Source organism: Podarcis raffonei, chromosome 7, assembly GCF_027172205.1.
Source record: "Podarcis raffonei isolate rPodRaf1 chromosome 7, rPodRaf1.pri, whole genome shotgun sequence".
Lineage (NCBI taxonomy): Eukaryota > Metazoa > Chordata > Lepidosauria > Squamata > Lacertidae > Podarcis > Podarcis raffonei.
The window spans coordinates 63,794,479-63,822,450 of NC_070608.1; the positions used below are offsets into that span (position 1 = coordinate 63,794,479).

Sequence of the window (27,972 nt, forward strand, 5' to 3'; positions counted from 1 at the left end):
AAAGGATGGGGAGGGAGAAGCTTGGGTAATGAGATGGATACGAGCAAATGCAATTGTCAATACTTAACACAGCTTTGTTTCAGTTGAGTGGTAGACTTCACAGGAATGGAGTGTTTTGAGGAGGGAGGAAAGATGGCGCACACGGAGGAAAGATGGAAAGGAGGAAAGATGGCACACGTAGTTATTCTGGACGAGTTTCAAGCATTGGAAGCACTAGACTAGACAAGACATGGGGATCAGGTTACTTTTTAGATGGCTAAGATGCAGCAGTGGGGGGGGGTCATGCAGGGATGGGCAGCTTTGGGTCTTTTTTCAGTGCAGGAATGAGGGACAGAATCTGCAGGAATGCCAGGTCAGAGCCTTCTTGCTCTGGCAAGTGAATGAAATGCTAACAAGGCTTTCAACATGAGCTGAGTGGAATTAGTCTTAGGAAACAGGACTGATCCTAATAAAGTTTGTTTCAAGCTGCTCTTTGGTACCTCTGTGCATAATAATAAACCAACACATCTGCCAACATCTTTGGACTCCCTTTGGGGACATGGCTATGGAAGCTGCAGCAATGAGCTCCTGAAGTTCAAGGTTTGGCTAGACAGCAATTAGTGGAGGCAGTATCTCCACCCAAACACACTCGATGAGTCGAGGGCAAAAAGTAGAGTAGGGGTACAAAGAAGATTGACCTAGCCATTCTTAGGATTGTAAAACTGTTCTGGAGTGGGGCAGGGAAGCAAAAAAGTATCCACTTGTTCCGAGATTGTACTTTCTGACTGCTCTTACCATCTCTTAAACTGTCATACTGCATAATGTTTTGTGGGTGGCAAAATTATGTCATTTTATTCAACAGCTTGTAGAAGTTTCCACTCCCAGCCCTACATGAGAGGTACAAATCATTGAAGTAATTGGGATAGACGCTTACAGATGGCAGAATCACTTTTTCCCTCTCCACTGAGATTATAATATCCTTCCTAACCAATGACAATTGGGCTGTCATGAAAATTACATCACATTATCTCTCTGGAGAGACCAGCATTTCAGTCAGACAGCTGTCAAAATAAAAAACTACTATATTTGGGAGACTCGAAGAATCTGTGTCCTTTTGAAGACTCTCTGAATTGTAGGACAAATTAATAGCAAATTCTCAGTTGAAATTGTTCATTCAATTGGCTTGTTATATGTCAGCTGTCTAACAAATGTTACATTAACATTGGTAGTATTTGTTAAGAGTTTTGTGTGTGTGTGTCAAAGTTAAGGTAAAAGGTAAAGGTACCCCTGCCCGTAGGGGCCAGTCTTGACAGACTCTGGGGTTGTGCGCCCATCTCACTTAAGAGGCCAGGGGCCAGCGCTGTCCGGAGACACTTCCGGGTCACGTGGCCAGCGTGACAAAGCTGCATCTGGCGAGCCAGCGCAGCACACGGAAACGCCGTTTACCTTCCCGCCAGTAAACAGTCCCTATTTATCTACTTGCACCTGGGGGTGCTTTCGAACTGCTAGGTTGGCAGGCGCTGGGACCGAGCAACGGGAGCGCACCCCGCCGCGGGGATTCGAACCGCCGACCTTTCGATTGGCAAGCCCTAGGCGCTGAGTCTTTTACCCACAGCGCCACCCGCGTCCCACTGTGTCAAAGTTAGGCCTGTGGCAAATAGCGGTTCCCTTGATTCAACTAACTGGTATATTTCTGTCTTACAAAGTCAGCTCTGGTTACAGGTTTTGCCTAGCAATTTTATCCTTAGCTATAAAACAGGCTAGATGAGTGTCATGAAAGCCCAGCTCAGCTTTTAGGTATGATAGACACAGGAACACAAAGCCCTGTGTCCGCTAGGTCCCTTTCTAATTTGTCCTAAACTTACATTTTACATATGGTACCCCCCAAATTTATATCTATCTTTGTTAACATAGTGATTAGCTGTGCAATGCCTTTATGACACGGTTAGGTCGTCTTGTGTCAAGCTAGGAATGGAAGAATAATACAAGAGCAAAACTAACTAATTTGTCTTAAGAACGTAAGAGCCCTGCTGGATCAAAGGGCCATCTATTCCAACGTCCTGTTCTCATAGTAGTCAACCAGATGCCTGTGGGAATTCTGCAAGCAATTGTACTCTCTGTGTGTGTGAATCCCACTATCACTATTCAGAGGCACGTGGCTCACTCAGGTTCAGCTCTGCTTCCAATACTGGATGCGAGTGATTAGGTTCTTCGGCGCTGAAGAAAGCGCACCTTGCAACAATTGCAATCTTGTGATTGATTATGCGGGGCAGGGCTTACCTGCATGCGCACACCTTTCAGTATTATATTAAGTTGGCTCCTATGCCTGGGAACAACCCCCACTACTCCGTGCGGTCTAGGCATGTCTAGAACTGCGTTGCGTTGTAAATAAGTACCCCTAGTTAAATCTATGGTTTTCCCAGTAGTGATGTAAGGAAGTAAGAGCTGGACCATAAAGAAGGCTGATCGCACGGATTGATGCTTTTGAAGCAGCCAGTGAAGGGAATTATGGTGCTGGAGGAGACTCTTAAGAGTCCCATGGGCTGCATGAAGATCAAACCTCTCCATTCTTAAGGAAATCAGCCCTGAGTGCTCACTGGAAGGACAGATCGTGAAGCTGAGGCTCCAATACTTTGGCCACCTCATGAGAAGAGAAGACTCTCTGGAAAAGACCCTGATGTTGGGAAAGATGGAGGGCACAAGGAGAAGGGAACGACAGAGGACGAGATGGTTGGACAGTGTTCTCGAAGCTACCAGCATGAGTCTGACCAAACTGCGGGAGGCAGTGGAAGACAGGAGTGCCTGGCGTGCTCTGGTCCATGGGGTCACGAGTCAGACACGACTAAACGACAACAGTTCCTTAAGAGCGATATTCCTTATTAGAGACCTCAGAGCCGGATGCACGCGCACGTGCTTAATACGACTAAGTTGATTAAGCGCGCTGCCCAACAGCAGCGGCCCTGAAGGGGGGTCCCCTCCTCCTCCGCTCCCCTGAGCCCCCGAACCGCTTCTCTTTCGAAACTTAACGGGCAGCTTCCTCACAGGCGCAACTTTGCTCCGAGCCGCGAGGGGGAAAGAAGCGCGCTTCGGCGCCGCCGGCCTTTCCCTGCCGGCCCCTCCCCGTCGCCCTTTGACTCCTCCGAGGCAGGCGGAGCGGGGGCGGAGGCTGAGGAGACACCGCCCTCGCAGCGGGGGGAGCAGCAGCCGCAGCAGCAGGCGGGGTTGGCCGGGAGGGGAGACGTGGCCCGGGCCGGCTTCTTTCTTCCTTCCTTCTTTCCTCGTTCTCTTTCCGTTTGCACCGCCGCCATGGCCGCCTCCTCCTCCTCCTCCCACCACTCCGCGGCCTGCCTGGCCCTGCTGCTCGGCTGCCTCTCCTTAGGCGCGGGCCCCGCTCGGGCCGAGGGGACGGAGGCGGGCGGCGAGGAGGACCCCCACGCGCGGCACCTCTACAGCGCCGAGATGCTGCGCCATGGCGCCCAGAGCGCGCCGCACTTCGTCATGTTCTTCGCCCCGTGGTGAGCGGCGGCGGCGGCCTGGGGAAAAGGAAGGGGGTGGGCGCGCGCCGAGGTCTGCTCCTCCCGCTGACGTGGCGGGCCGGAGGGCGGCTGGGGCGGGGGGTCAGCCGGTTGGGGTGGGGGGCGGCGGAGGCTCCTCCTCCTCCATCATCATCCTCCACCCACTGCCTCCCCAAACGCGCACACGCGTCCAAGGGGGTCTTTAAAAAGTCTCTATTTGTGGAGAAGTTGGCGGGATCTCGCAGCAGCAGCCCCTCTTTTTGGAACAGCTGCATCTTCCTGCACGGCAGCGGGTTGGACTAGATGACCCCCCTGGGTCCCCTTCCGACTCTACAGTCCTATGATTCTGTTAATCTAGCTGTGCTGCCTCTGCGCCCTATCATTCATTATTCCTGGGTGCGGTTGGGGAGAGAGCAGGTGCTCTACCACCTCAGGGGCAGAAAACCCGCGAGGAGGTTTTCTTTCCCTGCAGAAGTAGCTGCTGCAGCCTGCCCCCACTTGTGACTTTTACCCTCTGTCCCCAGAGAGAGTTTAATGGCATTACCATAAGCTGCCCTTCACCCATGGGACCCAGCAGGGTATAAATACTAGCCATGTTGGTATCTGCACTGTCTTGAGGCAGTGTGCTTCTGAAAGTGGGTCGTTGGGGTGGATGGGCAAGCCAGGAGAGGGCTATTGGCACTCAGGTCTTGCTTTTGGGCTTCCCACGGTCATCTGGTTGGTAAGAACAGGATGTTGGGGGGGGGGGGTGGCCAGGGCTCTTAGATTGCTAAATGGGGCAAGTTATGTCAGATCGATTGGTGGTCGTAATACCCGAAGTAGCTCATCACTTATCTGTGCGTGCATTTTAAGTGCAGGTGTGTTCACGCGATGGCCAGCACAGAAGTCAGGTAACTGTGCGCACAGAAATGAGCTATGCATGTGAGCAGTGTACATTCTGGAGTGGAGGCACGCAGAAGATTGCAGAGACAACTTTTGTGATTAGAAAAATGGCAACTTCAGGGTTGCAGATTAGTTCACACATTGCTAGCCTACAGAAAGGTTTAGTAGTTTGCCTATCAGTACATTATTTTTTTTAAAAAAAACTTTGCTGTTTTTCAAGTGTCTTTAAAAAGAAACTGAAAAAATATGTATCTAACCTAACATTAAATAGATAGTAAAGGGAAAACTAATGGAGTATTTGTGCCTTTTAAAAAACTTTGATATACTTTTTTTGTTCAAATTTTCATAGGCATACAAAGGACCCATAGAAAAATCATTTCCATTGTTGCAGATAAGTCTGTCATTGCTGGATCCCATTCACAGGTCCTAACTGACCAGAGGCAAAGCAAAAAATACACAACACACCCTAAGTGGAATCTAAACAAAACAGCAGGACATAACATGTTAACCTCTTTCCCCTCTCCTCCCCTCCTTTAATTTGAGCCTAGGTCTACTAAGACTCGGGTCAGAACTTGGTCTCAGACCAGCTCTATCATTAATAAAATGCCATTTTTTAACTCACTGAAAATTCATAAGCAGTGTTGCATAGTCCTCAAAGCCCATGCAAAAGTGGTTTCCAAGCTATTTTCTCTTAAGGCAGCTGAAGCTTCTGCAGTAAATGCAAACAGCTAATTAAGAATTCACATCTTTCCTAGGTCTGTGCCTCAGGGCAAAGAAAAAGGTAAATAGAAAGAGCTCCTTCTGAGACAGAGTCTATATGCACAGATAATCTTGCTCTGAGATGTTAATATAGGAAGTGTTGATCTGTGCAGAGCTCCTGGCAAGGCAAAGCAGGAGACTTCCGGCGTCACCCAACCATCTTAATAATTGAGAAGTGTTCAATCAGCACTGAACTGACTTTAAAATTTTATTTTTAAAGGGGTAGACTCCTAGTAGGAATTGCGCTGCAGATCAGGAGCAGAGTCACCACTTGGGTTACGTGGGGGGCAATTTCAAGTAGCTAGCAATGGCCTAGTTAGGTTGCCCCCTTTAGCTCCAATAGTATCTCTGGTCTCCTGCGTGTCCCCACTTCAAATGTGAATTTATAGTTAGAAAGATAAACGGGGGAAACTCCTAACATGAAACATCAGCACAGGCTTTCTCCTGGTGCTCCCACCCCCGCCCCCTTCATCCAAATGAGGGCTATGTTGAGTTAAATAATCCAGAGGTTTTCAATTCCTCTTTCTGCAATACAAATAGGCATCTTCTGTGGGTGTCTTCACATATACAGCTCATTGTTATAAAGGCAGAATTTGAGCATTTCTTCTGCCATGAGATGTGCAATCTGGGTTTCCCCACCTTCATCATAGGGAAATGTCCCTTTTAACATGGGAGTTGTTGGACTCCCAAGTCCTATTCAGCCCCAGCTATCCTAGCCAGTGGTCAAGGATGCTAGGAGTTTGAGTTCAGCAACACCTGGAAGGCCACAGGTGTTGCACACCTGCATTATGTGTTATACTTGAGGCATGAAAAGATTCATTATCCTTTGTCTTTCTCCACACATGCCTTGTGGTAGCCAGAGGGACACTTGGTGTTGTGGGGGTGGAATTTCCCTATGTATGCAAGTGATCCCATACTGATTGTAACATTTGCAAATAGTCATCCCAGTCATTGAGTTCATGGTCTTCCCTCTTTTTCCAGGATGCTTCTGGGTACACATCTAGCTTGCTATTTCTGGTCTGTGACCATAATTAATCAATTCATTCAAGCTAGCTTGCTAGAGGGTAAATCCTAATGTGAGTTTTGGCCTTTGCAAAATTACTCTGAAGGGGACAAAGGAACCCTGGGAAAGGAATGAGTGGACCATACATCTCTCCAATGCACAATACAGTAATGCCAGACTTGTGTGGTCTTGCACCAATCAGTGTGGAAGTAAAACAGGCCACCTATAAATAAAGGGATGATTTCTGCACACTTGGGGCAAGTCTTTGAAAAGGGATACTACTTTGTAAAATAAAAAGAAATGTTAGGAAGCCCTAAAGCAGCTCAATTTTGACTCGTGGAATGTTGACAGTATATCAGTTTAAAAAATAGAAGAAAATGGAGGGAGATGGAATTGGTCTGCTTGAGCTCCTAAACACTTATAGATATCCCGGATTAGCGTCAGGGTGATACATATTGTGAGGTTAAAGAAAAGTGCCTTTCCCACCCTACATTTGGGAGGTTTTATAGAGTATACCTGATGCTTCTTGTCCAGTGATGGTCTTGGATTGAACTTCACATCAACTTGATGATTCGGTTTTCTGCAACATTCACACTGTTTGCTGTTGTAATGCAATCTTCTTATTCAAAGCAGCATTATTATGTTTGTGATCCAAAGAGCTGCTTTAGACACACTCTTTATCTCTTTGAACAACTAACTAATGTCAGAACAAATGCTTAAAACTCTGCTGAGTGTTTGTCAAAAGTAATTAGTAATAATAGTAGTAGTAATAAGTGTTTGAGGCACATTAGTTGCTAGATACAGTGGTTGCAGACTTTGCATATTTTGGGAGTCCTTTCCATATCAAGTTGTGTGCAGGAAAACTGCTGTCTCTCATGGAATTCCTGCAAGATGCTGAGGTTTCTGGGATGTTCTAGGCTATATACTCATTTCACATCACTGTTAACTCACGTGAACTAAGATTGCATCCAGTACACTCCCTTGGTGGCACCCCATCAGTAAGAGGAGATGAGAAATCTTTTAGAGAATCTTTCCAGCCATTATTGAAATTACCGATAAGCTTCCAAGGAACCTCAGTGTTTCCCCAGAACACGGTTTGAAAAACATCAACTGAAACCTGAAATCAGACCAAAGCCCAGCTCCCGGGCTTCTGCTAGACAATAAGTGTGGTTGAAAATGGAGATTCTAAACCATAGGCAGATGATCTCAGTAATCCCTGTAACAAAGGAAAATGAATTCATTAATCTTCTTTTTTACTCCAGGTGTGGGCACTGCCAGCGCCTGCAGCCAACATGGAACGATCTTGCAGACAAGTACAACAGCATGGAAGATCCACAGGTCTATGTTGTCAAAGTGGACTGCACTGCGGATACGCCACTGTGTTCCGAGTATAGTGTCAGAGGATACCCGACGTACGTTTAAAGGAGCATTGCATCTGTTAATTGTTCTGCGTATCTCCCTTAGGCCCATGCCAGCATGAGGGGGGGCAGTTGCTTTTAAGTGCTTATAGCGTAGCATTGTGGTGAAATGCTAAATGTCAGCAGGCTCGTCTTTTTTGCCAAGTGCATGGAATATACTGTATTGTGTATTATACATTAGATTCTGTTTTGCACCTGGGAAGGTCCAGAATCCTCTTTTTCCCTGTTTTGTGAACAGACCTTCTACCTAGCAGCAGCCCATGTAGCAATCACATAGTGATTGTTTTAAAAAAGCCCTCTTAATATTGTTTCTTTATTTTCTTAAATTAATATCCTGCCTTGGAACTCAAGGCAGCATTTATGAGGTTCTTGGGAAATCTTCCATCTAGGCACTTAGGCCAGGTGATAATATCAATATATCGTCCAAAACTGGTTTGATGTCCATATCGTGACATCGGTTTCATAATTTTTTGACCCTGGCAATATATCTTGAATCGTGATGTGTGTGTCTGTGTGCTATGCAAAAATCACAATGTGGGGAACACTGTGAAGTCAGCCAGTGCTTCTCTCAATTCCTGTAGCCCTTGTTAACTCTGCAGGCTCAGCTCTCCTGCCTCATTCAGGGGACAGCGAACCACAAGAGCAGGCAGTGGCAGAAATCATGATGCAGGAAAAAGCGTGAAGCCAGCCAATGCCTCTCCTAGGCACTGTCCAGACCTGCTTAGCTTCAGCATGGTTGGTGGGCTTATGTGCCATTGGACTGTACCATGGGATTATGTGCATACATATTTGCACAAGGAAATAAAAGCAACGGGCTGTATTCAACTACCTTCTGCTCAGAGTGGACCCATTGAAATTAATAAACCTAAGTTAGCCATGCTCATTAACTTCAGTGGATCTAGACTGAGGAGTACTAGCACTGAAAACCTTCCAACATTTGATGCACTTTCTGTTTCCTCCTTGCTCCTCTTGGGTTTAGTGAAAAGTGCAGTGAGCACACCCATATGTTTGCCTGTGCGTGGATAAGAGGAACAGCTGTGCAAATGTGCCACGGTGATGCAAAGGTTTTATAGCTAGCAGAAGGTGGTTGAATTGCTCCGGTAGGTTGGGGTGAGAGGACCACACCTCATCTGGTATAGTAATTACTGATCATTTCCTTCTCCATGGCCCGTGTTCATTTGCTAAACCAGGAAGAACCTAATTGACGACACCCTGGAAGCTTCTTGGCAAGGGTAGCCTGTTAGATGTTTCTGCAGATATAGCCTCTCTTTGATGAGCTCTTCCCTGTTGTGGGGCGTGTATACCCACAGCCTGGGCAGGCTGAATTTGCATGAGGTCGGCAGGTTCTTGATTTCATACTTGCTGTGAATTATCCAGCGCTTTATTGGCAAACGGCAGGTAACCAGGACTCCTCACTCAACGTGTATGGGCAGATAGTGATGAGCCTCTGGCCTAAGTTTCTTAACATTTTTTTCACTTTAGATTTCTTAATATGCTGATATAAAATGTTTCATAAGAAGACAGGTGTAACATTCAACAGTAGTCATAATGGGCTCTTTACTTGTAGAGTGAGAACCTAGCCTTGCAGTTGGGCTTGTAATACATATCTTGCAAGTTTAAACATGCGATTGGCTCTGTCCCTTTATGTTTTAGGCATGCTGTCCTCAAATATATGCATGTGTATATAAGCAGAGTTTATATTAGTAAAAGCGGGTGGCACTGTGGTCTAAACCACTGAGCCTCTTGGACTCGCTGATCAGAAGGTCAGCAGTTCGAATCCCCGCAACGGAGTGAGCTCCCGTTGTTCGGTCCCAGCTCCTGCCAACCTAGCAGTTCGAAAGCACGCCAAAAAAGTGCAAGTAGATAAATAGGTACCGCTCCAGCGGGAGGGTAAATGGCCTTCCCGTTCACTGCTCTGGTTCGCCAGAAGCGGCTTAGTCATGCTGGCCACATGACCTGGAAAAACTTGTCTGTGGACAAACTTGTCTGTGGCCAAGCGCCGGCTCCCTCCACCTGCAAAGCGAGATGAGCGCCACAACCCCAGAGTCGTCCGCAACTGGACTTAACTGTCAGGGGTCCGGTACCTTTTTTTGCCCTTGACATTACCAATAAAAAGCAACACAAGCAATTTTAAAGCAGTTGCAGAACTGCACCGTGAATTGTTTGGGTGGAGGTGCAAATATGCTAGTGACGTCACAGGCGCTAATCTATAGACCCCCACATCCCCCAGCTTTCCCCCCAGCATTGCAAATAGTTTGTTTCGGGTACAGAAGGTGGTACTGTTAACGTTTTCACGGCAGTGAAAGGGCATTCAAACTATCTCCATCACAGTTAGATTTGAAGCTGTCTTCAGTTTTTTAAGTCTTTTTGAAAGTTTGCAGAGAAATTGTGGCCTTGGGAAGCCTAATGCTGTGCTACTGAAATCAACACAACTGTGAAAAATTAGGATTAAAGAGACCACCCTGAGGAAGGTTCTTTGAGCTGGGACATGACGGCAAAAGTACAGTCGTTTTCAGAATGTTTCAACATCGCATGACCTTAAAAACATTTGCATTTGTTGTCTTGCATTTGCAGCCTGAAACTGCTCAGACCAGGCCAAGAAGCTGCAAAATACCAGGGACCTAGAGACTTTCAGTCGCTGGAGAACTGGATGCTGAAGACACTAAAAGAAGAACCTGCTGTAAGTGATCAAAGAGTCCTTCCTTCTTTCAGGAGACACAAAATAAAATGCCATTCAAATTGTTTTTTGTTTGCTTTTAAAAGAGTGCAAATACAGCATATCAGTTACTGAATTATAAGGGGAGCCCATAGAAGGCCAGAAGGCCATACGTTTTGCATTTCCCCCCTTAGGTAATGTGTTAGAAAATAAAGGAGGGACGCGAAAATTGAACAAGATGAAGGTTTGGGGCCTTGTGCTATCCTACCTCTTCCTCTAATAATTTGAGCTGGGCAGTGATGAACAGCCATCAATAATGTCCGTGTTTTTAAAAACCAATGCCGTTCACATTGAAGGGAAACAGTAGCTGAATGTAGTTATTATTCTTTTTTTATCCTTCATTCCTACACTGAACCAAATGCAAGCTCTCCTGGTTAGGTGTGGGCTAAGGAAGTAAACTGGTTGAACTTAGAGCTCTACACACACACAAACACACTCTCTCTTGCTCACTCACTCACCCTGCAGCCCCACAACATGCCCTCAGTGCTGCTGCTTCTGCTGCCAGCATTGCTTTGTGTTTTTTTTTCCTTGAAAGTTGGCTGCCTCTCATTTGTTGCTCAAGGAAAATAAAATTTATTGATCTGCAGACATAAACATACATTATATACATGTGTGTGTGTTTACCTTTGGGGGGAAATAATTCCATGCAAGAAGTAGTTACATTTGGATGGATGGCATGAGTTGTGTTACGATTGTGTATACAGCATGTTAGCTAATAGGTGTATGCTTTTATCTGAAAATGCGAACAAGTATTTTCATGTTTGCAGTTGTGAGTATAACCACAAATTTATAATTGCGGTTTCATTATGCATACAGCTATATAACCAGCTGTGTCTGTCTTGAGATACAATAGCGTTCTTAATCTAATTTTCCTTTGTATGATAGGAGAAAGATTCTGAACCAGAGTCTCCCAAAGACCCGGAATCGAAGCAGGGTCTATATGAGCTCACATCGGCTAATTTCAAAACGCATATTGCAGAAGGTAACTTGATAGTTATTGCTGCAAATCCTTGCTTTTTTTAAAAAAAAGCTCTTTATATTTAATAAATTTATGTAATGGTGGTACAGTGTCCCATAATGAATAGGCTATCTAATAAATCTGTGTAGCAGAAATGAGATTTCATCTTGAGAGTTCCTGGGTCACAGCTCAAGCATTGCAAACTAATGACACTTGCCATGTTTTGAATGTTCATATCCCGAGTTTTGAAGCTGAGTTACAAATCATCCTCATGCCCTTTGCATGTAGCCACTACAACTCCTCCTTCCACGTAGGCAAGTGAACAAATGACAGCTCAGTTGGTAGAGCATGAGATTCTTAATCTTGGGGCCGTGTGTTTGATCCCCACTTTGGGCAAAAAGATCCCTGCGTTGCAGGGGGGTTGGACTAGATGACCCTCGTAGTCCCTTCCAACTCTAAAATTCCATGTTTCTATGAAATCAGGAAGGTTTTAGTTAATGGTTTCAGAGCAAGCCTGAAACTGAGGTTGGAAGTTGGCATCATGCCCTGCATGTTCCAGAGCTATTAACCATAGTTTCCCAGTTCAGACGCAACCGAAGACTTCCTGACTTGTTCACTGGTTTGTGTGAAGGGGAAAGCGAAGAGGCTGTGAGCACCCAGGTCCTCCTTGCAAGCTTTCTATAGGCATCTGGTTGGCCACTGTAAGAAAAGAATGCTGGACTAGATGGGTCTTTGGGCTGATCCAGCAGGCTCTTTTTGTGTCCTTATGGAGGAAGAAGGCCTACTTTCAGCTTACTAAGATGAACTGTAATCCTCAGAACTCAGCTGTTAACCCAGGACCTGATGCTTGGCAACATACTTCCAGGGCAGGTGGAGATTGCTCTGAACCTTCTTCAGACCCAGTGAGACCAGTGGTTCAAAGAAAGGCCTTTTCCCATCCTTGTTGTTCTGACACCTCCAACAAACTTTCTCCACTGAGAACTCGAAAAGGCCATCAGTTGCTGATAACCTCGAGGCCTGCAAGACTCAGAGGAGATGACGTTTTAGAGGAAACATTTTGGAATCAAGATGCTTTAGTAGCCTTGTGGTACAGGTGGCGCTGTGGTCTAAACCACTGAGCCTCTTGGGCTTGCCAGTCAGAAGGTCGGCGGTTCGAATCCCCGCAACGGAGTGAGCTCCCGTTGCTCCCAGCTCCTGCCAACCTAGCAGTTTGAAAGCACACCAGTGCGAGTAGATAAATAGGTACTGCTCTGGCGGGAAGGTAAATGGCGTTTCCGTGCGCTCTGGCTTCTGTCAAGGTGTTCCGTTGCACCAGAAGTGGTTTAGTCATGCTGGCCACACGACCCGGAAAGCTGTCTGTGGACAAATGCCGGCTCCCTCAGACTGAAAGCGAGATGAGCGCCGCAACCCCATAGTCACCTTTGACCTTCCAGGGGTCCTTTACCTTTTACCTTTAGAAGCCTTGTGTAAAAAAAGGAAAGCGCATAAAGTTTTTTAGTGCAGTGTAGTAGAGAGGGGATTGGGGAAGAATGTCAGGCAAGGTTACCTTGCTTATCTTACCAAGGTTTCTAAGTGGTTATGCTAGGGAACGTATGGAGGAAGTGACTGGGAGCTGCAGGTGGGAGCGAGCCCCCTGTTTCACACAGGTCAGCTGTGTGATGCTGGGATCAGGATCCCCACCTCTTGAGAATGGAAACCCAGGCGTGGCAAAGGGTAGCAGTACTCCTTCAAGTGTTGTTTGTCTGCATAAAGACAGACACTTAATCACTGCTGGAATGAGTGAACTGAGTGCTGTTTATTTACATATGCCTTGTTTTGTTTTGTTTTTAGGCAATCACTTTATCAAATTCTTTGCCCCTTGGTGTGGCCACTGCAAGGCCCTGGCGCCAACTTGGGAGCAGTTGGCCCAGCACCTTGAAAATTCGGGGACTGCCAAGATTGGCAAGGTAGGCTTCGTTTACAAGGTCTTAAATTGAACATTATGTAGTTGGACAGTAATATCTATGATGGGAGAACGCTGTTTGCTCCATTAACCCGCAATTAACTTCATTTACTCTGCGGTATAATACTCCTGGCAGTCCATTTGCACATCTTGGTTTTAAAAAAAATTTCTGGTGCCTTGTTTGTTTTGCTGGAACCTGCCCACAAAATATTTATCTTACCTGTGTGTATGTCACAGGGAAGCTTATTTACTCATTTAAAACCTTTGTACCCGGCCTTTCCACATTTAAAAAAATAACATAAAAATACAGTGGTACCTCTGGTTACGTACTTAATTTGTTCCGGAGGTCCGTTCTTAACCTGAAACTGTTCTTAACCTGAAGCACCACTTTAGCTAATGGGGCCTGCTGCTGCGCTGCCGCTGCGTGATTTCTGTTCTCATCCTGAAGCAAAGTTCTTAACCTGAGTTATTTCTGGGTTAGCGGAGCCTGTAACCTGAAGCATATGTAACCTGAAGTGTATGTAACCCGAGGTACCACTGTAAAAATCAGGACAGTTAACAGCAAAATCAGACAAATTATCTGTTACAGAAACAGTAAGTAGCAAACTGCGTACACAGAAGGGATTCTTACTCTTTGTGGGCAAGTGAATGAGTGGTTAATAGGAATATAGCCATACCAGGGCCTTGTTATTTTAAAGAAGGAAAAGGCAGGGTCCCTACAGCTTACTTTTATGATGATGGAGCCCTTCTTTCCATCTTCAGGCAGATGTGTGTGGGTGTTGGAACAACTTCAGCTAACTATAAAAACAGGAGTGTAGTCATATTGTTAGCTTTCTGGTGGAAAAGATTGCTCTCCCAGCCTGAAATGTTCAACTGGGTGCACGGTTAATAGTTTAGACGAAATAAAGTATTCGGGGTCTTTTGGGAGACAAACTACACATGACATTGGAAGGAAAGTCTGGTACTTATTTTGTGTTTTTTTAAAAAAATATATCAATATTTTCATTTTGTTTTTCCTAACCAAGAGCAGGTTTGGAAGGGGGCAAATAAATGCTTGTTGAAACCAACACAGACAAGTGTTCTGCCTGTCTTCAAAAATATTGAGATGGATCCACACCAAGCCACACTTTAAACCCACTGAAATCAATTGGATCTAAACTTGCCGAAACTTAACTGTCCTCATTGATTTCAATGGAGCTACAAAGTGTAATGGATTTTGGATGTAATCCTAACCCCGTTTACCTGGGAATAGGCCCCATTGAGTTCCATTGGACTTACTTCTGGGTAAAGTCCTGGGTAGGATTGTGCTGTTAGTCTGGATCCAGGCCATTGTGCAAAGTGTTTGCAATTTTGCTTTTCAAGGGTATTTGGACCGCTGTTCTCTGATGTCTCCATTTCCCCACCCCTTATTTCATGCTGGTTAGCTGGTAGTGTTGCTCTCAGTGCTGGCCCTACTGCACATTGCCCTCGTCATCCCAATTTAGTTTAAGTTCTTTGTCATGTTGTTGTTGGTTTGCCTTGATTCTCATTCTCATTTGCTTTCCTGCAGCTATCGAATAAGCCACACTACTTGGTTTCTTCCTCTGAATTTTCTCTCTCTCTACTTGCTCTTCTAGTCTCTCCAGTTGACTGCTGCCTTGGATGCTGTTTCTTAAGTCATTCACTAGCTTTTACTCACTCCTCCCACCTTGAAGGTTGTAGTGGCAAGTCATCTGTTCTCATCTTCTTGCTTGCTCCAGATTCTTGATTTTCCCTCTTCTATCTCTTGGGTGGTGCTGTGGGTTAAACCACAGAGCCTAGGATTTGCCGATCAGAAGGTCGGCGGTTCGAATCCCCATGACGGGGTGAGCTCCCATTGCTCGGTCCCTGCTCCTGCCAACCTAGCAGTTCAAAAACACGTCAAAGTGCAAGTAGATAAATAGGTACCGGCGGGAAGGTAAACGGCGTTTCCATGCGCTGCTCTGGTTCGCCAGAAGTGGCTTCGTCATGCTGGCCACATGACCCGGAAGCTGTATGCCAGCTCCCTCGGCCAATCAAGAGAGATGAGTGTCGCAACCCCAGAGTCAGCCACGACTGGACCTAATGGTCAGGGGTCCCTTTACCCTTTACCTTTATCTCTTGTTTCCAACATAAGAAGAGCCTGCTGGATCAGGCCAATGGCCCATTTAGTCCAGAATCCTGTTCTTATCATTGTCAACCAGATGCCTGTGAGAAACCCACAAGCAGAATTTGAGCACAAGAGCACTCTCCCCTCCCGTGGTTTCCAGCAACAGAGGCAGAGCATAGCCATCATTAGTAGCCTTTGATATCCTCCCTGAATTTGCCTAATCCTCTTTTAAAGCCATCTAAGGTTGGTGGCCACCACTGCCTCCTGTGGCAGTGAGTTCCATAGTTTAATTGTGTGTGTTCTTTTCACTGCTCCTTTTAATTTGTGGGCTGCTGTGATTTATCACCATCCTGTTCATCCACATCTGACTTTTGAGTACAGTACTGGCTTACTTTCCTCCTTTCTTCCCTTCCAATTCTTATTCCTGTTGGTTTCACTTTACAAATTAACCCTCATTCTGATAAATTTGTGCTCAGCATTTTCTCTCTCTTCAAGATTGCCTCCTTCTGCCACTCTCACTTCTTGCATCTCCCATCCATTCTACTGTTTGCATCTTAGACCTTGTCTAATCATTCCCTACGAATGGCTATGAATGCCATTGCTAATGCAGCCAAAGCAACGCGACCCATGCACAGCTTTTGATGAGGAAAGGCAGACAAACAAGGGGTTTAAATAAATACATAAACCACCCTGCAATAGCTGCAGGTTTAGGGAAACCCCCAGTTTTTGCAGAAGCACCCAAAAAATGGTGTGTCCCTTCATCACTTTCTTGTAATAATTTTGTCCAATAGTTTATTGATTTCTGCTCTTCATTACACTCTAGTTCTGCCTGTATTATTCATCATCATCATCATCATCACCACCACCACACCACCACGGTTTTTTACCCATCTTCTCTGCTTTCATTTCCTGCTGTTGCTTTTCTTCTTCCTTCAGTCCTTTTGACCCAGTTCCCCCTCTTCCTTATTTCCTTCCTTTTTTCCACAACAAATACTCCATCTGTTCTTTCCTCTCTAACTCTATTTATACGATCTGAAGAGAAACCAGAGTATTGTATAAATCTTGTTCTATTTTCAGCCTTTACCTTTCTTCTCACCATTCTCTGTTGTGCTTTAAACTTGCTATGTCTTCTCCAAATGCACCCAGGGCCTATTTGAGGGCAGGGCAGGAGTGGGGAGCCCAGTTGCACAAGTGCCCTGTTGCTTCCTTGCTCAGGGCTTCCACTGACAGGGCTTGCCCTGTGGTTGCCCATTTTTATTTTAACCCCCCTTTGAACCCCTTACCTCTTTCCCATTTCTATCCATTCCATTTCTATCTTTCTTTTGTTATACAAACTATTTGGAACAACAGCACCCAGGTTTTCTTTTCCAGCCTGGTATTCAACATTGCATTCTTTTGAAGACGGCCCTATATAAAATCCTCTTGCTCTCATTGATCTTGCCTCATGTTTTTGATACAGTTGATCCCTCTCTGCTCCTTAGTCCTCGGCGTCATTTGGGGGTTTGTTGATAACTCTCCTTTCTTGGCTTCCCTCCCATCGTGACCTGTCCTTTTAAAGCTTCCTTTAATGGCACTCTTCTTTCTCAGTTTCCTCTCTGAACTGGTGTCTGCTGAGCTCAGTCCTTAGATCCTTTCCTTGGCATTGACTCTTGCTCTTGAAATTCTTACACGGTGCCGTCCAACTCTTCCTTTCTCTTCCTTTCTTTCTCGCTGTATTCCTTTCTCTCTCTTCCCCCTTACAAAAAAACATCTCAAGAGCCTTGCTGGGTCCGCCTGAGTGTTCATTAGCCCAGCAGCCCTGTTTCCAAGGGAGACCAGCCAGGAGCCTTCAGGAAACCTAAAGCTGGCCATGAAGGCAAGGACCCTCCCCTGTTTTGTGCTCCCAGCACCTGCTTTTCAGAGCCAATACTGCCTCCTAACTCCAGTCTGTCTAATACTTCCAACCGTCTTACCACTACCTTCTGCTGAGATGTTGGATCATTATTGCAAACACTGTATACAAAGGATGGAATTTGTCATGTTTCCCCTTAAATCACCTTTCCCCTTCTCTTTCTCTTTCAGTCAGCAACTTCACTCTTCAGTCTTCTCAGCAAGTTAAGAGGCTGGGCATTGTCTTTGATCCTTCTTTCTCTTGCTTGGCTCACATTACTGCTCTAGCTGAGGTCTGTCGGTTCTCTCTTTTATAATACTGTTTTTAAAAAGCACCACACACACACACACCTTCTGATCAATTGGTTCCACCTAAGCCCTTATACTCTCCCTTTTACGTTGCAAGGGTTATTGTAATGCTTCCCTCACCGATCTCCCCACTTAAAACTCTTCTCTCCATTCCCAGCTCTTCTGCTCATTTAACTTTTTGTTTGGTTGTGTTTCAATCATGTTACACCTCTGTATATTTCTCTCCTGTGTTTTTATCTTCACTGGCGTCGTCTGCTGGCCCCATGAGTCTTATTTTGCGTCTCTTCACATTTCTACTCCTGCTTTCTCTCTGTTTTCCTCCTGGGTCCTTCCATTCAGCGAACCTATTAAGCTGTCCGTTCTAGCTATGCACTTTGTCTCTCTTACAGCTTCTAAGGCATGGAACTCCTTCCCCGTTACATATATGACCTCATATGTTTTCTTGCATCCCCCTCCCCCAAATTCATTTCCTTTGATTATATTTTTCAGGTTTTATTATCACTCCTTTTACTTCGTTTTAGTTTATAGCATGTTTTCATCTCTTTGTCCCAGGTCCCTTCTTCTTTTGTTCTGTGGTTTTTTAGATGCAACCCCATGGGCAGGAAAATGTGCCGTTTTCAATCATGTGCCATGCCTGGTATGTTTAGCTGCTTTATATAAGTAATCATGGCAACACCCTTCAGCAGTTGTGTCTTCTTTTTGCACAGCAGCGAGAGTTAAATATTTCAGCACACCTGCTGACAGATTATACCTTTAACTTTGTGAAATTCACAATGGCTTTTTTACTTGATACTTGTGTGGTGTTTCAGGTGGATTGCACACAACATAATGAAGTCTGCTCAGAAAACCAAGTGCGCGGTTACCCAACCCTCCTTTGGTTCAGAGGAGGAGAGAAGGTGAGGTTATTACGGAGCTTGCCCCCTTTATTCCGTTTCCTATGTTTACGTGATGGGATCGGTTACGTCACTTTCAGGCCTGCCCTGGAATGGACTGTGAAAGCCCGATGGTGTAGTTTGTGAAACTGAATCTTTATGTAGCCACAGGTCATAGGAGCTGTGAAATGCCGAGTAGAACAAACATGTCGTTTTATACACACACAGAGATATAATGCAAACACACACATATAAAATACCTCCAGCTTCCACTACTGAGCTCCCGTTTTCACAGAGGTGTAAACCATCATGTGTGTTGCCTTTGGACAAGGCTGCAAAGGAGAATATGCTCCAGAGTGGAGCATTGAGTCCTTGTGGATCTTCCTCCTCACCGGGGTCGGCTGGGGTGGGGTGATGGAGGGCATGCATGAGTATCAGGGGAAATAATAATTACCTTGCTCCCGGAATGTGTGCTTTGGTTTCAGAGCACTTGCCTTAATTCCTGCCCCTTCCTGTTCAGTTATTGCTCACTTGAAGGGGTGACACAAGTCTTAAAAGGAGCTGAAGGCAGAGGGCCTTCTCGGTAGTGGTACCCGCCCTGTGGAACGCCCTCCCGCCAGATGTCAAGGAAATAAACAACTATCTGACTTTTAGAAGACATCTGAAGGCAGCCATGTTTAGGAAAGTTTTTAATGTTTGATATTTTATCGTGCTTTTAATATTTTGTTGGGAGCTGCCCAGAGTGACTGGAGAAACCCAACCAGATGGTGGGGTATAAATAATTATTTTTTATTATTATTATTATTATTATTATTATTATTATTATTATTATTATTATTGCATGGATGTGTCTTTAGCGCTCCCCCAGTAGTTGCACAGCTCCTTTCAAGTTCTCTCGTGTTCAGGGCCTCTTGTACTCACGGAAGCTCCTCACACCTTTTAGAATCCTGCTAACTCAGGGTTCTAGACAGAGATGTGAAATTTCCAGAAATTTTGAAGCTGCTTTTTCCTCACAGGGTGGTTTTGTTTTTTTGTTTTTTTGTGGATGGGTAGGTGGAAATTTTGGGGGGGGAATAGGGAAAATGCAAAGTTTTATATTCTTTTTATAAGGAACTCTTAACTTACTGAAATTCTCACTTTGTTACTCAAAATGCATTAAGATTTGCAAGGATCTCTTTCTTGGCAAAAAGCAAAAAACCTAAGCTGTGGAATTCAATAAACCAAGCTAATGAATTGGTAGGATGATATAGATATGTAGCAATAAGTGCTTAAACGTGAACATCTTCAAATGGGGATTCAAGAAAGGTTTGCTAAACTAAATGATTCACATGTTGTCGTTGTTGTTTTGTAGGTTGACCAATATAAAGGAAAGAGAGATTTGGACTCTTTGAAAGAATATGTAGAATCCCAGCTAAAAGACGCCAAAGAAGCCTCAGGAGATGCTAAACCTACAGAAGCACCGTCACCACCTAGAGAAGCAACTCCAGAAGAAGAGGTAAGTCCTAAATCAGGGGTCAGCAAACTTTTTCAGCAGGGCGCCAGTCCACTGTCCCTCAGACCTTGTGGGGGGCTGGACTATATTTTGAAAATAATAATAATGAATGAATGAATTCCTATGCCCCACAAATAATCCAGAGATGCATTTTAAATAAAAGGACACATTCTACTCATGTAAAAACACACTGATTGCCGGACCGTCTACAGGCTGGATTGAGAAGGCAATTTGGCCACATCCGGCCCCCAGGCCTTAGGCTGCCTACCCATGTCCTAAATAATACCTCTTAAATGTTTTCCCCAAACTCTAAAAATTATTCTTGCGATTTTGCTGTCACGCCTCCACTAGGGTTCTAGTTATAATACTTGATCAGAATTTGCAATAAAGCTGTTGTTGCTTTTTAAAAAGTGTGCATTGACTGCTGCCACGGAGCTGTGTATTCATGTAAACGTGCACATACATATGTAGCTATGCTATGTATATCAGGTTCATTTCTGAATGAAATGGTTCCTGGCTGCTCATCCTTTTGTGTTTAAAGATAATATATGTAGCTAAACAGAGAGGTGTTCCCTTCCTATTGGATGGTATATGTTACATTTCCTGTAGCCTCTTTCTCACTTAAGTCACCATCCTTGTGACATCACAGCTTGTTGCCAGGACAGAGGTAGTCATAATCAGATTCTGCCCTGTTTTGGGTTGGCACAGCAAGAAGGCAGGGAACAAATGGAGGGGGACGATGGGACTACAATAAAACAGGAGGTGCTGAACAAGGAATTTGAGTTCAGAAAATTAAAATGATAGTGATGTCCATTTAGGCTGCAGTACTCATATGAGGGATTTTCAAGCAGTGCTTTGCAGATTGCTTTTAATTAGCTCCTCAGTGACTGTAGCTGCACATGTGTCTCTGAGTGCCACGCTTTCCCCCTTCCAATGGCTCTCACCTGATGGTAGATGAACTGCAGGGAAAACAATTGGCCTGGCCCAGCAAGGGGGCTTTGTGGAGGGGAAAGCAAGCTCAGGATGTATTGAAAAGCCTCATGCATTGGGTGGAGGTTGGGAAATCTCCACACTGTGACATTTGTCATATGTGTGGCATGGCTTCCTCTATGCACCCCTTTTTCTTAATACAACATCATAGCAGTGGCGAGAGACTTGTATCACTTCCAAGTACACACTTGGCATGTTTGAAGCCATTTTGACTTTCACCTCCCTTTCCTTTGACAGGGCAAAGTCCTTTCCCTCTCTGAAAAAGACTTTGATAAAGAAGTGTCTCAGGGGATCACCTTCATTAAGTTCTATGCTCCATGGTAAGTTTTCTGCATGAGGATTTTATTGATTACTAGAACAACAAATGAAGTAAATAGATAAATGTTTTCAACAGAGAAAACATTTGGGATTGCAGGCATTTGAACTTTTTGTTTCTGTGCTGTTGTTGTTGCTGCTGTTGTTCTCCTCACTTACTTATTTCCGCCTTTAGAGTGGGATAATTGTGACCTTATTTACCTGTTGGTAGCATTTATCCAGAAGTGAAAGCTAGTTTCCATCTGGGAGCTATTCTTTGCCTCCGTGTCTTGTTAGAGATGAGCTGGAGGTACCCCTGGCAGACCGTTAATTTGCTGGCTGTTTAGAGTCTACATGCTAAATCAGGCCTAGCAAACTGCATGAAGAGGTCCGCCTAACCCTGTCAGATTTGCCAATGGCAGCACCTCTACCTGTTGCAGAAGGGCTTCTCCTCTTTCTTTCACGCTACAACTGCTGGGAGGTCTTACCTGTCAGGAAACGGAAAGGACTTTGTGCCTAGCAGTGGTGGTGCGCAAGAGGAAAGAGAGGCACCTTTGAAAGTTAAGCAAGGGGGTATCTTCTCTATTGCAATGCTGTGCTGCGAAGATCCTCCCCTCCTGCAGTTGCACAGGAAAACCACTCTCTCTGCTCTTCAGAGATGGCTCCCTGAAATGCAGAGAAAGCACTGTGTTTCCACTGGAGAGGACAGAGATATTCCTCTCGTGCTAGCTCAGTGTTGCAGTGGTAAGAGAAATGGCTGCCTCAGCACTGTAGTGATTGCCAGAGAGGAAGTTGTTTTCCTCCCTTTCCCTACTGTGCTATGCTGTGGTGGAGAGGAAAGTTCTACTTTTCTTGCCCCTCTTTGATTCGTGTCTCAAATCTGTAAAAATACATTTTCCACGTGCCCAAATCCTGCTGTGATTGTCCTCTTAATGTACTTATTCCCAGGCCTTTGTGCTGGGTGTATTCGACTCAGGCCATAACAGTCTCAAGATTTTGCATGTATGACATTTTGTACGTCTTGCTTTATAACATACAATCTTGCCTAAGCTGATACTAAAAACGAATTCTGCTGTTCATGCTACATAGAACCCCAGAGGTTTAAGCATGTTTTATTTGGGGGGGGGGGAGGGATATCAGATCTGATTTAATTGCCATAGGTACACAATCAGTACTATGAGGTTGGGGTCTGGTTCACATACATGTACGTCAGTTTCACAGAGCTTCATTATACTGAAAGTATGAATTGCTTATATTGAAAAACATTGAGTTGGCTCCTCAACTGATTTCACCCAGTCTAAGAATGACACCGTCAAGAACCAACCCGTTCTGTCTGATGGACTAAAGTTCAGTTGTTAGAGTTATACCCCACTTCTCCACTCACATCACAGCAAACAAAATTGCTAGGCAAAAGTTCTGTTTGATCGGTGGTGGCTTTCTGACAGATGTGTGCTTTCTGTAGTCATTGTGTGATAAATATGGTGTGTGGATCGGCTCAGAGACTGGCTGAAGACCACCTAGTGACTTGATGGCCAAGCATGGATGTGAAAATTTATTTAACTACGGAAGTGGTTCGGTTTTTGATCTCATGCAGTGCAGTGCTAGCTCCCAGGCTCCTGGAGACTTTCTGTCTTCTTATCCTATGCTATTGCTGATAGTAGGGAAACCTGGAGTTTGGGAAAGTTGTTAGCAATATGACACGTAGGTGGTCCCTATGCAATTCACCCACCAAGCCTGCCACTTAGCAGGTGGCACTTAGATGAAACTGGCCTGGTCCTAATTATTTACAGGTGAGAAGGATACACGTGAAAGAGAGGAGATACCTGTAGAATTCACTGAGCTCTTCTGCAAATCTTAGAGCAGAGCTGCATTCCAAATATAGCTTCCATTCTCTCCTGACTTCATTCTAAAAAGAGCCATGCCACAAGGATGCTAAATATCCAAAAGTGAGGGCTGCGTTAAAGATATTCTAAATGCCACCTGACCAAATCCACTCTCATTTGGCAACAAGTTGTTTCCATGAAAAGCTTCAGTTCAGGCTAATGTTTACTACACAAATAGCCAGTAGCCTATTCCTGGCCAGCTAAATTGTGTACACAATTATAGTTCATTGTATACAAATTGACCTTTTTCTCTTGCATGTCAGCTGTTTTATGTTTGGCTAAGCAACCGCTAGTTCTCTGAGGTCTCCTTTTGCCCTTTACTTTGTTTTAAGTAAATATTAACATTAAACTGAACGACAAGTAAAAAGCCCATCTCATCTTAATAGTTTTCAGTACATATGGTCAGTAGCCCTCTTAATACACACCCTGTATATAGTAAGAGACCTTAAAAATGATTCCTTTTGTTTCCTACGGCAGGGAGCAGGTTTTTAATATTTTTATAAGTAGTGCCTTGAATCAGCTACTGACTGGGAAAGTAGTGTGGAACTTAATGTCACAGCAGTGATAGATCGAAAATTGATTTACGTGCATAGGCTGATTTCAGCTTGAAGGCTGCCAGTTTGCTAACATCTACTTTATAATAACAGGGATAGTATATTCATTCACCAAGTTGGTTTGCAGGTTTATTCCAGTGCAGCTTACTGTGGACATGCTGTGGCCACAATTTAGTAAGTGTTTAGACTCTTTGCAGTGGAGCATCAGTGGAGCATCAAAGTGCTTCGCTTGTGACTGGATTGCATGCCATGTTGTTGCATAACACAGACTGGGTGTTCCACGGGAAGCAGGTCTGTTTCAAAGAACAGTCCTGCATCTGCCTCTGTGCAAATGTGACTGGAACATTAGATGGGCATTTGGATTGGCAGAAAACATTAACCATCCCAGTACTTGCCTGGTTACTCTGCTGCATCTTAAGATAATTCTGTTGCTTGCCAGGTAAGTGATGGGATGCAGGGAGGAAATGAGCAAACCAGCAAGCCAGCCACTTCCTCATATATAACCTCACAATATTTGGACCCTCTTTGGTTTATGGAGGCAATTTTCAAATTTATGAATCTGTTACAACAAGAACGGACCAGCAACAGAGGAATAAATCTTAGGTTTTTCTGGCGAGGTAACTTAAAGGGTTGGGGCACTAGCTGTGCTCGAGTTGTGATTTTGAAATAGACCTACTTCTAGAATAGCAAAGCCACTCCTACTCCTTCTCTAAAAAAACACCACCATCTTTTTTGAGCTTTTTTGAGAAGTGATGGATAGTAGCATATTTTAAATGTTAGCCTCACTGTTGTATAAACAACATGTCAGAGGTAGAAACTTTGCTTTATTGCTTTCTAAATTTTAGGTAAGCTTGAGGGCTGTGGCGTGAGGACATTTTGCTTCACTGATTTCAGCAAGAACCTACTTAGCAATAGGTGGGTTTAGGGCTGTGGCTTCAGAATTGTTTGCTCAAATGGTACGTTATTTCCTAATTTGATGACTATGAGACATCACCTCCAACTTTAAGGAAACCTAGGTTGTTAGAGGAGGGCACATTTACATCACAACAGAAAAAGATGAATTATCAGTGGGGTTTCCCCCCCTCCTTTAAATTGGTAGCCAAAATTAAGTTTATTGCTGTCTCTGTCCCTTTCACAAAGCCCTTGGAAAGCAGTAGAGTCTTGTGCTGCTCTTCAAGGAGACCTGCACCCTCCTAAGGAATGAGGAGGGCAGGGGCTCCTCCTGACCTTTTGCCGAGCCTTGCCTCATCAAATGTGGGACAAAGTGTTATTTGTAATTTTTGGATGAACTAGTGCTGCCTAAGAATGGTTGAAGTAGATACAACTCAAAGTTTTTTGGTGTCGTATGGCTATTGAAAATGATCCAATGTCTCATGCGGTAGGATGGATTTTTCTTAATTTGTGCTTTTTATTTGAGATTCTGGCTTGAAAAGTACTGTTTTGTACTTTAAAAACATTACTTAAAAGAAACAAACCTCTGTTATATATTGAAAGCAACATGGGGATTTTTTATTTATTTAAAAAATGATATATGCTTTCATGCTAATCCCTCTCCCCAGGTGCGGTCATTGTAAAAACCTGGCTCCCACTTGGGAGAATCTCTCAAAAAAGAACTTTCCAGGACCAGTAGATGTCAAGATAGCAGAAGTCGACTGCACCATGGAACGCAATGTCTGCAATAGATTTTCCGTAAGTATGGAAGCTAGATGACTTTACACTGCGTTTGTGCTTAATTGTTGAAATTGCAAGTGTGTGGCTGCTTGGTTTACAGTTAACTCTCCAAAGTAACTAGTGTCTGCTACGGGGAAGAATGTGTACAGAATCTTTTCACTATGGGTTGTGTAAAAAGACATGAGCTAAAGCTGAGGAGTTTCTACATAATGTGCTCATTGTACCTGCTTAACCACACTATGTGTGGTCAGATGTGGTTCTGAAACTACAGTGGTACCTCCAGTTGCAGACAGGATCCGTTCCGGAGGTACGGTCGGATCCCAAGGTTTCCGCAACCTGAGAACTGCTGCAGCACATGAAGCAAAACCCGGTAAAATACTTCCGGGATTGCCGCTTTCGCATCCCAAAGTTTACGTAACCAGAGGGTTACGTAACCGGAGGTACTACTGTACTGAATTTAGGACGTGGCTTTTGGGACGCTGTGGGGACACTTTGAAAATGGAGGAGGTAATCTCCAAAGCCTTACTGCACATACAGAGTTCTCAGTGTAGCCTTCATCATGACCAAGCTCCTTGCATACATTTCATTCTGACTGTGCTTTGCCAGAAACCTTTTCCTAATTAAACTACAAAGTGATGGGGACCACTTTTCTGGCAAGGCTGGGGGAGTTGCATGCGTTCTCTGTATGTTAAAGGTATTTCCTCTCTCCTGGCTATCTCCAGCTGTTGTTTAACTTCAGCTTAAAACACCTTGCAATCCAGTTGTGTTGCTGAGAGAGGAGGAGGAGGGGATCAAATCAGTCCTGATGAGAGGTTTGTGGGAAGGGAAGCAGGAAGCAACAAGGATGGGGGAGCCTTCCTGCTGTATGGAGATACCTGCCGCCTCTTGCTGTTTTTTTCTTTTTCACAAATCTCTGACAGCTCCATGCGCCAGGGGCTTCCTCCTGCCGGAGGAACCAGCACTGGCACTGAATCGGGCCCCAGATTATGGGTGCCCAGCAGCGTCTGGGCCTGGGAGGCCCGCCCCCCTGGGGCCTTAAGACGCGACTTCCACGGCCCCTGTGAGGCTGGGTGCCAAGTACCCATAATTTTTTTGTGGGTGCCTGGGCCCCCAGTAGTTTTTGCCAGTGTAAACCAGTATGATAACCCTAACAGCTTTCCCCAAAGAATTATGGGAGCTGCACTTTATTTAAGGGGCTGAGATCTGTTAGGAGATCCCTATTCCCCTCACAGAGCTACAATTCCCAGAGTTCTCTGTGAATAGGGATTGAATGCTAAGCCACGCAGGGGAACAGGGGTCTCCTAACTACTCTCAGCACCTCCCAGAATTCCTTGGGGGAAGCCGTTAAAGGTTTGAAGTGGTATCAGAGTGGTTTAAATGTATATATATAGTGTGGCCTTTAGCCAAGCTTGAAAACAGAAGGAAGAGAATAAAGCCCAATTTAATACTCCTCAGCAATACGAGCAGTTCTTGAGGTGCTTTAAGCTAAAGGTGGAGAACGTTTGGAGAGAGAGATTATCTTAATTTACAGAACAATTGGCATAAGCATACCTTCAACTCAGGAGATTAAGCAACCCCAAATACTCACTCTGTCTTATTACAGGTCTTGTGCTATTTGCTCATGTTATGAACATGAGGGCCACCTGTTGAAACTCCCTTCCGTCCAGCAGTGACATAATATATATAGCAGATTGTTTTAAGTTCTCAATTTTTCTAAAGAGGAAATCTGGAGGGGGTGAGGGAAGTACAGGTTGGCAAGGATGATGTGTGAACACCACAAAAGACATAAGAGATTCCAAGCAGTGCCATGCCCACTATAAACTGGCCATATGGAAAAGCCTTTTACTTTTGAGTCAGGACATACAGGATTGCAGTTGCTTTCTCACCTACATTCTTTTCTCTCCTTTTGAAGGTTCGTGGCTACCCAACACTGATGCTTTTCCGTGGTGGGGAAAAAGTCACTGAGCACACTGGAGCCAGAGATCTTGAAACACTGCACAACTTTGTCCTGGGGCAAGCAAAGGATGAACTGTAGAAAACATGTATGTTTGGGTACTGCTTCTCAAGCTGTGTCTGCCCAGTAAACAAGGGAGTTGAATCAAGGTGTGCTGGTACCAGATTTCCAATAGTGGTCATTTGGGAAACTGAATGTACTAAAATGTGGTATCCCTGTGTGTGTTTGTTTCCTCTAAAGCCCTACTGTGCTGAGCTTAAGGGAAGCTTACAACAAGCAATCATAGTTCAAATTGGAGTTTTCATTATTAGTTGTGTTAATGAACTTCCATTTTGTCCTGGTAGTCAGTTGCCTTTTTGTATCTAAAACCAGTAAGGAAGGGTTAAAATTAAGGGGGCCTGGTAGATGATGGTAGTTTACACAAGTTACAAACTTACTACATGCCTGGACCTTTGCAAAACTGCACATTGTAAACCTTATTTCTGGCAAATCAGTGCTTTTTAAATGTCTCATCAATAGAAACGTCAAAGGAAAACAAACACACACACACACACACACACTTTGGAAAGACGCCCCTGACCACTGCTGTCATTTTGTGTTCTCTCATCATGAGGGATGTACAACAAAAAGCAATGGTACTATGTGTGCCTGCATTTATTATTGAACCATGCCATTTGTCAGGTAGTTTTTGACAGCTCAAAGACACAATAGTTCTGTTCAGCCATTTGCAAAGAGATTTGGCTCCTTTTGTGCAGACCTAGATCATGACCGGCCATCCTTTTTTTTTTTTAAAAAAATAAATTTT

The 27,972-nt window shown here is 44.6% G+C and overlaps 1 protein-coding gene across 1 annotated transcript; it reads left to right on the forward strand.

The window, feature by feature from the left end:
* The first annotated feature begins 3,163 nt into the window (after positions 1-3,163).
* TXNDC5 (thioredoxin domain containing 5) lies at positions 3,164-27,953 on the forward strand. Its single transcript, XM_053396938.1, has 10 exons — positions 3,164-3,494; positions 7,401-7,550; positions 10,131-10,236; positions 11,158-11,254; positions 13,061-13,176; positions 18,267-18,353; positions 19,681-19,824; positions 21,049-21,131; positions 25,102-25,231; positions 27,126-27,953. The coding sequence occupies exons 1-10, from the start codon at positions 3,286-3,288 to the stop codon at positions 27,246-27,248; spliced, it is 1,245 nt and encodes a 414-aa protein (XP_053252913.1). The 5' UTR covers positions 3,164-3,285; the 3' UTR covers positions 27,249-27,953.
* The last annotated feature ends 19 nt before the right edge of the window (positions 27,954-27,972 follow it).

Excerpts from the sequence above, each read along its gene's own strand:
- TXNDC5 (XM_053396938.1), top strand. The coding sequence starts at position 3,286 with ATGGCCGCCTCCTCCTCCTCCTCCCACCACTCCGCGGCCTGCCTGGCC. Across the intron at positions 11,255-13,060 it reads CAAAACGCATATTGCAGAAG|GCAATCACTTTATCAAATTC; the intron begins GTAACTTGATAG and ends TTTTGTTTTTAG. Across the intron at positions 25,232-27,125 it reads ATGTCTGCAATAGATTTTCC|GTTCGTGGCTACCCAACACT; the intron begins GTAAGTATGGAA and ends CTCCTTTTGAAG.